The 9,321-nt window shown below is 39.8% G+C and overlaps 2 protein-coding genes across 3 annotated transcripts; one reads left to right on the top strand and one right to left on the bottom strand.

Moving 5' to 3' along the window:
- airim (AFG2 interacting ribosome maturation factor) lies at window positions 1-3,052 on the bottom strand (the record flags this gene model as incomplete). Its single annotated transcript, XM_079591609.1, has 4 exons — window positions 1-276; window positions 381-499; window positions 1,308-1,487; window positions 2,784-3,052. The coding sequence occupies 4 exons, from the start codon at window positions 3,050-3,052 to the stop codon at window positions 236-238; spliced, it is 609 nt and encodes a 202-aa protein (XP_079447735.1). The 3' UTR covers window positions 1-235.
- A 205-nt stretch (window positions 3,053-3,257) lies between these two features.
- cdca8 (cell division cycle associated 8) lies at window positions 3,258-8,704 on the top strand. 2 transcript variants are annotated; one of them, XM_079591607.1, is made up of 10 exons: window positions 3,258-3,674; window positions 3,761-3,889; window positions 5,118-5,155; window positions 5,336-5,408; window positions 5,500-5,564; window positions 5,667-5,749; window positions 6,201-6,296; window positions 6,807-6,936; window positions 7,602-7,688; window positions 8,292-8,704. In XM_079591607.1, the coding sequence occupies exons 1-10, from the start codon at window positions 3,581-3,583 to the stop codon at window positions 8,325-8,327; spliced, it is 831 nt and encodes a 276-aa protein (XP_079447733.1). In that variant the 5' UTR covers window positions 3,258-3,580; the 3' UTR covers window positions 8,328-8,704. The 2 variants fall into 2 exon arrangements, with proteins under 2 accessions (XP_079447733.1, XP_079447734.1); XM_079591608.1 differs by having other exon boundaries at window positions 3,414-3,674; window positions 5,670-5,749; window positions 8,292-8,514.
- The last annotated feature ends 617 nt before the right edge of the window (window positions 8,705-9,321 follow it).

Raw genomic sequence — 9,321 nt, 5'->3', positions numbered from 1 at the left:
GAGCGTTAAATAACCACATTTATTAAAATGGAGCCCTGCTCTACAATGATGCTGGTGTACAGTAACATGCGTTTAGCAAGAATAAAATGAATCCAGGAGTCTGAGTTCCACGGAAGTAGAAGTCCTGCATGTGTATCCAGATATAAACTCTCTTTATGAAGGATCCTTTGTTGCGATGCTGGGAATAACTGGATGTGGAGAAGAGACGAGCTCTCGATAATCACACCGCTGACATTCACTCAGTCTCCATGAAGAATGACACCTGGCACAATGCATCTGAAACACACACACACACACACACACATATATATACTTATGATCACAGAACATGTGTACAGCTGTGTTCAGTGCTAAGGGAGAGCAGCTTCTCCCGTGGACACCTGTGACTCTCTCCTCTCCAGCAGACGTGTGCAGAGATGCCCATCTCGCCGGGGCCGTCTCCATCAACACCAGGTCACTGGGAGTCAGCGTCTGCAGGAGCGTCCGTCTCTGCACCAGTCTGACCCGACGAGTTCAGGAATTCATCACTTCACAGAGAGGTGAGCTCTCGTATACGGACCCGTTAAAGTGCAAACATGCCTTTCAATGCTTTTATAATGACTCGCAAGAGCTTCACGTCCCCTAACACAACCACATGCAAAAGAGCATTGGCAAATCATTGTTCCTCCCATTTTACTTCTGTACATCGATGCACAGAAACTATTAGCAAATGACCAACAAGACTTCATCGGCATGACACGGAAGTTGCATTTTATTTTTCCCCTATTGTGACGAGCGAAACGCTTATCAAATAAGATCTAATGTACGTCACCCGAGAAGATTACCAGGAAAATCAATTTAAAGTCCCCCTGTGGTGTAAATCCAGCGTTTACTGTAGTTTATGTGTGTATGTGGAGTTATTAATCTGCTTTAACACACACACATGTGTAAGTTCATAAGTGGACAGCATTGCTGAGTATTTTCTGCTTAAAACTGCAGTGAACCAAAGACAGTCTCAAACACACGGATTGAAATCGCTGGTGTTTCTGACGTCACACACTACCTTGACCAATCAGATCAACGTGTGATCGTCCACCAGTGGATCTCTGAGTGAGTGGAGGCGGGGCTCATTTGCATATTCATAGAGCCGTGCATACTAAATGAGGCAAGGGTGTCGAGTTACATTCAAGATATTATAAGGCATGAAGAATATATTTTTCAGAAGAAATTATCAAAGGTGAGTTTTGAGGGATATAATGATTGACAGCAGGGGGACTTTAAAACAATAATAATGTAAATTTTGATTTCATGGTGACTTTAAAGGATACTGTAGACGGTAGTGTCGTTCTGAGTCCTGAAGCCACTCCAGCATGTCTGAGACGGAGGGACACACGGCCGATCTGGACACACAGGCAGCGATGTCCAGAGTGTGTGTGTTCCTCTCGTAGAACTGGAAGACCGCGGAAACCTGCCGGCCGATGGCGTCTCGCGCTCGCTGGAGAGCATCCCTGGAGATGGACACACCGTTACTGTACATGCGCATAACACACTCGTGTACCCGAGTACTGCACTTCTCATCTCTACTGGAGTATTATCTCTTCAGGAAACACTTTACTTTAACCTCACTACATTTGACAGACAAATATACTTTTTGCTCTACATTTCTGTCAGGGTTCTTGAGTAGAAAATAGTAAACGTCAGTCAGGGTTTGGAAATAAAGATGATTATGACTGTCTTTTTGTGTGTCAATTCAGTTGTTTAATTTCTATAGGCTTTATAACATTCTAAAAGCTCTTAATTCCACAGATACTAGTAACTCCAGAGGCATAAGTATTCAGTGTTGGGGAAAGTTACTTATAAAAGTAATGCATTACAATATTGCGTTACTCCCTTAAAAAGTAATTAATTGCATTACTTAGTTACTTTTTTAGAAAAGTAATGCGTTACGTTACTTTTGCGTTACTTTTTCCCCACCTGGGCTGGGCTTGTTTTTTTATAACACAAAAGTTCTATATTTGGGCAAATGTAAAAACCCTTTCACAGCAAAAGTGAAATAATAATCCTCCGGCTGAAGGACATGTGTACAGTAGAGGAAAGCACACACGCAAACCGTGTTTTTTCATTTTTTCTTATTTAACTGAATCATCGAAGGTCAGAAGCAAGCACATTGGTCAATAAAGTGAGATTAAATGCATAAAAATGTATGTTTTATTTAACATATTTAGTTATTGGAGGTTTGCATAGTATTATGATTCTGCATTTCACTGATTTTATTCATTTTGAGGAATATTGAATATTTTTTTGTGCAAGTGAGATGAGTAAATGCTCACATTTACTCTAGAACTACAATAAACACACACACACACACACTTTGATTTGTCTCAACATGAGGACAGGAGAGCTGTCAGTCAATAAATGGGAAAACAAAGTAACTTGCGTGACTTATTTGAAAAAGTAACTCAGATATTTTGTTGTAAATTTTAAAAGTAATGCGTTACTTTACTACTTACTTGAAAAAGTAATCTGATTACGTAACTCAAGTTACTTGTAATGCATTTTCCGCAAGTATTACATACAACAATGCAATAATAAAACAATGCATTGACATTTACTCTTTACTTTTGATACTTAAGCACTTTTAAAAACGAGTCCTTCTGTGCTTTTACTTAAGTACAAATCGGTCTTTACAACTTTTCCTTGTAAGGGAGTAATATTTGACCAGTAGTATCTGTCCTCTAGTAAGGAGATTGAGGAGCACTTTGTCCAGCTCTGTGTGCACTGTAACGATCATGAACCGGACTCACATGTTCTCTGCTAGTTTCCCGAGCGCTGAGTCCACAGCCAGAGAGAGCTTGTAATGAAGGCGTTCGTGTAAACCAGGGAAACTGTGGAGAGGAGTGTTAGCGAGCTGGACGTGTCTCAGAGCCTTTAACTGCACTGCGATGTTCCCGATAGCGCCGAGGAGAGGCTCGCAGTCCGCCAGTGCTCGCTCCCACGCGGCTCTATTCGCCCTCAGAACCTCGAAGCTCTGCTTCAGCTCCTGGTGCAATGAGGATAAAACTGAACTTGACATTTTTAAACTTCGATGTTATTTACAAATAACTCACATTACAGATACTTAGCTCATCCAGATACTTATTTGATCTGATAAACACATAATATCTGTGACTGAGCGTATAAAATCATCCCGTTGTTTCCACATGTGAGAATAGCGTTAAGCTTCTTCTTCCGGGAAATTTATCAACATCATGATCATCCACCAATCCGCTTGATTCTTTCTTCAGCAGCAACAGTGAAACACTCAACCATTGGTCAGATTCTTCATGCACTGATCTTATTGGTCAGAACGCGGAGTTATTTACAAAGCGAGGATCAGAGCTGTATGCTGATTGGCTTAGAGATGGAGCAGCGTTAAATTTGAAAAGCTCTTCCTGTTTAACGGCTTCAGTCAGTCAGTGTGAGACGCACCGTTAAAACCAAACCAACGCAGACAGGGTTATTAGGGTTAGAAAAACATTAATTTGATTTGATTAAGTAACACATACGAGCGTAATCGTCGTGAGACTGAAGGAAGTTATCGTGTTTGTCGAGCAGTTTCATCATGGCGCCCAGAAAACGCACGCAAAATGCTAAAAGCAAGAAGAATCCCAAAACTCCCAAACTGGAAGCGTTCCTGCTGGACTTCGACGACGAAGGTATCTCTCTTTACTCGCCGTGTTCGGGATACACACCGTTTAAGGCTGTAGTGTGTCTATATTGTCTGTTTATTCTTTGTTTTCAGTTCATACCATCGTCGAGAGACTGAAGGAGAAGACGAACAATCTCCTGAAAGATGCGGATAATCTTTATAAAACGGCTCTGATCAAGCTCCCCATGGCCGTGAGGAAGATGAACTGGATCGAGTACTGCAGTGAGACACTACTTTACCTCAGATCTGCCCAATAGCAGCTTTCTTACAGACTACTGTATATATATACACTGTATGACGTCAGTAGCAATATTTCATGTAATTTAGTCTCTCGGTTATGGTCATTAGAGATATGAATAATAATGTAAACAACTGGAAAAATGGCAAAGCAAGTAGAATATCATGTAACTATACTAAGTTATGAATTTTGTCAATCTTCTAAACAGGGTCCGACCTTGATGTAATTTGATTCTAATCATAATGTAACATTATTGAAAAACAGATTTTTGTCAGTACAAAAAAATGCTCAACTTTGACAAACTGTCATTTTTATTGTTATAATTGTGATTTCATAATATGTAGATATGAATCCAACTAAAAACTAGTGAAAATATGTATTTTAGTCAAATAGCAAATGGTGTAGCTCTGCAGCCATCGACTAAAGTGATCATTTCTTTACTTTTAAAACGGCATTTTCCAAAAGATGGGCAAAAATCTTACACGACTAAACCATGTCAAATTATCCATATCCATGAACGTTAGAAATGTGGGTCTTTTATAAAGTGAATTTTACTTCTTTTTTAAACTATTTGTATAAAAATTATTTATTTATATATCCTAAATTAAAAAATATACAATAAATCCTCCTAAAACTATAAATCCTAAAAAAAACAACTGTTGTTTCAAAATTACATTTTGTTGAAACAACACAAGTGTGACTTTTCCCCCCACACTAACATAAAAAACAGATATTGTTAAAATTTATTTAAACATTTTTTGTAGATCTAGAAAGTGTTGTCAACCGTGCAAAGTCTCACGCCATTTGGACAAAGATAATTTTGTATTTATTTCAGCAAACGTCATTTGGGGTCAAAGACCTGAACAGCGCACGAGGGGTTAAACACGTGCATGTTCACAGCGCATGTTCACGAGACTCAGTCGCTATAGAAACAAAGACGCTAAAATACAACCACGCAATGAGCTTCTCTACTACGAAATTGATTTCTTTATATTTGCTATTAGTATTATCCATACTGCAAAATCCTTATGTTTTTATTCAACTATGTGTGGGCCTAATGTAAAATACGGGACAAATTGCGTCCCTTATTGATTTGATACGGGACGCATCATCTTACGTGTAAATACGGGATGATTACGTGTTTTAAGGGACGGGTGGCAACCCTAGACTATACTTTCATATTCTGACCCATGATTCTCATCCCACCTTCAGATATAGAGAAGCCAAAATCACAAGTGGACGATTCAAAGGTACTTCCACTAATCAAGTTACTCCAATATTTTTGTCAAATCCATCACTGATGTTCTTGATTTGATCTCTCTCTCTCTCTCTCTCTCTCTCTCTCTCTCTCTCTCTCTCTCTCTCTCTCTCTCTCTCTCTCTCTCTCTCTCTCTCTCTCTCTCTCTCTCTCTCTCTCTCGCTCTCCACAGGTGAGGGAAGAAGCTGCTCAAGTGGAGATTGCTATTGCTGAGAATCACGTGATTCCCAAATGTGCTGGAAAAGGTACTTCTTGTTCTTGTATCCTCCGTCAACCTATAAAACATTATTTCCTGCGTTTTCGAAGCTGATTTTCTCGCTTCCGCCTGATTTGCAGAAGCTCAGAACGGTGCAAACTCTGAGGATGAGAACATCGCTCCTCTGAAGTCTACAGTGAAGAAGGTTTGAGTCTTGTAATCTACATAACTGGCATTCAAGTCATGTGTTAAGTTATTGTGTTTATTCGTGATCTGTGAATAATTCTCTTTAATGTGTCTGATGTAGAAGAAAGCATCAAAGAAAGCGCCTTCGACATCCAAGAAGGCCAGAGCTCTGTCCATCAGCAAACAGAGCAACACCATCCAGAGGTAACACACACACACGTGACCCTGGACCACAGAGCCAGTCACATGACACACGGGTATATCAACTATACATCGTATGGGTCAAAATTATACATTTTTCTTCTATGCAAAAAATAATTAAGATATTAAGATAATGTTCTATGAAGATATTTAGTAAATGTCCTACCGTAAATATATAAAACATGTATTTTTGTGAGTGAATGCAGCACAATCGTGAACATAAATGCACAACTTTAAAGGAGATTTTCTCAATGTTTACATTTTTTTGCACCCATCCAGATTTTCAATAGTTGTATCTCGACCAAATATTGTCCTATCCTAACAAACCACACATCAGTGTTATTCAGATTGCCCCATGTGACTGGTTGTGTGGTCCAGGGTCCCGTATGACCGTCACACTGTTGTCCTCGGAAGCCAGTGGTTTGCTCTTCTGAAGTCTGTCTTCTGTCCGTAGATCTACACGAAAGCCTCTGATCACTCCAGCGAGAAGCTTCCTCGAGTCGTCGGTCATCGGCTCCACGCCGCTCATCACGCCGCGCTTCGACCCGAGGTGAGTGACTGCACGGTATCTGGCTCTGACCGCTGGACATTCCTTACATCGGTCTTTATTAAATATATTCAATGGATTTTTACACAAAGCAATCACTGTGCAGTAAGACAGTTTAATATGCAAATGTTACTGTTGCTCTCTTATTGGTCTGCTGACTGACAGAAAACAAGTTTTCACCATATTTGTGTGTGTGTGTGTGTAAGAGCGGCACTATTCTGGATAAATTGAGAATCTCAATTTTTTTTAGAGATCAAGATTTCTCCCATGATTCTGAAGAGACAACTGCACGAGGAGGTTCTGACAAATCGTTTTTGTAAATGTCTATTTTGACAATGTTCAATGACTCACTCTTAAGGAATTGTTTAATTACTGGTTGAATCAGCATTTTTGAATGAATCTTTTGAGTGAATGATTCAATGACGAACACATTTAAGTCACTTGTCGCCACCTTGACTCTGCTCTCTCTGGATCAGTGTGTGTATGTGTGTATAACTGTGTTTTGTCGGTCAGATTGCCGAAGACTCCAGGATTGAGACTCGCGCGTCACAGGGAGAAGATCTACAGCATGTCGGTCAACGGCTCTCCTATCGCTGGCGGCGGAGAAGACGTGGTCATTAGCGTCCCGCTGGGGAACGGAGAGGTCAGTGACTGATGCTCATAAAGAGCTGATTCCATCCATGAATCGGTTAAAAAAAACGTGGTGATAAAAAGGGTCCAGAGACCCTGGAAAGTTTTAACACACACTTCGTGGCCTATGCACACTAGCTTGCTTGATTATCGTTAGTTATGCGCATTTACGCGTTACGTGAAGTGTTTACCGCGTGTTGTACGTTGTCATGTCGTTCATGCGCATGAAACCGCTACGATGGAACCTCCCGGTCACATGAGCTGAAGCTCTCCTCAATAACAACCATGCAAAAGTTAATATCAGAGCATTTGTCAATAGTTCCGGAGGATGTACCGAATATTCTTCAAAATAGAAGATCAGATCCCTGTCATATGGACAAAAATACATGCAAACAGTTTTTTTTTTGCGTAGTTTGACGCATGAAAACTGTAACAACTGTTTCTTACAAGGAAACACGACGTAACCTTGCTCTCTCCTGAAGTGTGTTCACATTAACCCTCGAGTTTGAGGGATTTGGACCGGGAAAGTCCTCGAATATGAAGTTACCCGAGCTGTGGGAACCCTGATAATGACTTGTTTGTTTGCTTGGTTTTATTGTATTTATATTTTTGTAATTGAATTTTTGCCATGAAAATAGCCTTGGCGTGGCGTTAAATAAAGCTCTCTCTGTTCTCCAGTGTGTCCAGCTGCTGGCCAGTGAGATGGACTCTGTGGATCTGAGCCGGCTGGACGAGAGAGCTCTGCAGAGCATCAGGAGCCTGCAGGTACGGCACACACACACACACACACACACACTGCCGGGAGAACATGCGCTGGACGAGCTTATATCAGGCTCTCTGTGGCTCTAAAGTCACAGCAGAAACTCTACATTCAGTCATCATGCCAGTAAATGTTCATGCACTGCAAACAATGTATTTTCATCCTATTTTTCAAATATCTAAGCATCTTTAAATCACGATACATTAACTTAATGTGAATGTGTGTTTTGTGCTTCAAACCAGAGCTAATATCTGACTTATCAACTTCCCTTTGAATTCTGAAGATGTTTCTGAGCTCTCGGGTCGATATTTGTTCTCGTTTTAATCCTCGACTCACTAAGTTTCACAGAAAACAAGACTTTGTTATAATGTTGCTTCTGCAGTAAATGTGTCTTGATTTATAAGAGTGTTTAGATATTTGTGCTAGAACACAAGACTGGAGGAACAGTAAAAGTGTTGCTAACTTCTCCTGAGACGTTTAGAGGAGACACACTGTTCCCTTCTACTGTGTGCTTGGTCCTAAGGTCTTTATAATGGTGTCTTTATAACCCTATTAAACTGAACTTCTGTAAACTGCATAACTCAAAGATGTTCTTCTTTCTAACGCAGAACCGCCTGACGACTCTTTGTGGAGCGCCGCAGTGATCTCCATCCGCTCTGCGCTGCTTTCATCCGGTTTTATCATCATGTGTTTTACTCCTCCTCCATGTTCTCATGTGATATAGTTTCAATGCAATGAGCTTTTTAAGTGTAAATAAGAGTAGTTCTAGCCGTCATCATCTGTGTTGTTCCACCTTTTTGTAAATATGACTCTTAAAGACCCTGATTCCACATCCCTGTCTCCTGCTTCTTTACATGTGTTTATAAGGGGAGTTTTGCTAACACAATGCGGTGTATGAGCCGATCCCCAGAAGCTCAAGCGTGTTCATCATCACACGTGAGTACATGTTAACCGGGAGACCCAAGCTCTTAAAGGGATAGTTCACTTTGAAATTAAATGTTGGTGTGTTTTATCTTACCTGAAGTGCGTCCAGATGTCGGTGTCTTTGTCTCCGCAGTAGTTTCAGTTTTTAATATTTTATAAAAAATGGATCTGGGGGGGGGGGGAGTTGAGTATACTTTCTCTTAAATCAATAACAGGTTCGTTTCAAAATGATCTTAACGGGATATAATATTAGTTTCCTCTAATGACTCTTAATAGCTTTAGTTATGATTCATGCATGCGTTAAGCTGACGTTGAGGTCATTTTTACTTTTGGAGGGTGAATAATTTTGCATATGGATGTTTAGAACGGTGTAGATGTTCGTTGCAACTCTACTTTGTTTTCAGAATCACTCAAAAGTGCAGAAGCTTTCTGTGCGGTTTACTGACGCCTTAGTTGAAGTGTGTGTTCACAAAACCAGAATGTCCTGCACATTTCAAGAGGAAACATACAAATATTAATCGGGTAATATAAAAAATATATATAATATTAATGTAATATAATATTATTATAATTATATATTTATCTGCTGCATTTATTTGATTAAAAATACAAAAAAAAGTAATATTGTTAAATACCGTATGATGATTTAAATTAACTGTTTTCTATTTCAATATATTTTCAAAATTGAATGTATTCCTGTGATCAAAGCTGAAT

This window comes from Phoxinus phoxinus (genome assembly GCF_949152265.1).
Source record: "Phoxinus phoxinus genome assembly, chromosome: 19".
NCBI lineage: Eukaryota > Metazoa > Chordata > Actinopteri > Cypriniformes > Leuciscidae > Phoxinus > Phoxinus phoxinus.
Note: the sequence above shows the minus strand (reverse complement) of the source record. Positions and strands in the feature narration are given on the sequence as shown.

Bases quoted from the DNA above. Each gene is read 5' to 3' on its own strand.
- cdca8 (XM_079591607.1), top strand. From the start codon at position 3,581: ATGGCGCCCAGAAAACGCACGCAAAATGCTAAAAGCAAGAAGAATCCC. The intron at 5,409-5,499 runs GTACTTCTTGTT...CCTGATTTGCAG, and splicing joins TCCCAAATGTGCTGGAAAAG to AAGCTCAGAACGGTGCAAAC. The intron at 5,750-6,200 runs GTAACACACACA...TTCTGTCCGTAG, and splicing joins CAGAGCAACACCATCCAGAG to ATCTACACGAAAGCCTCTGA.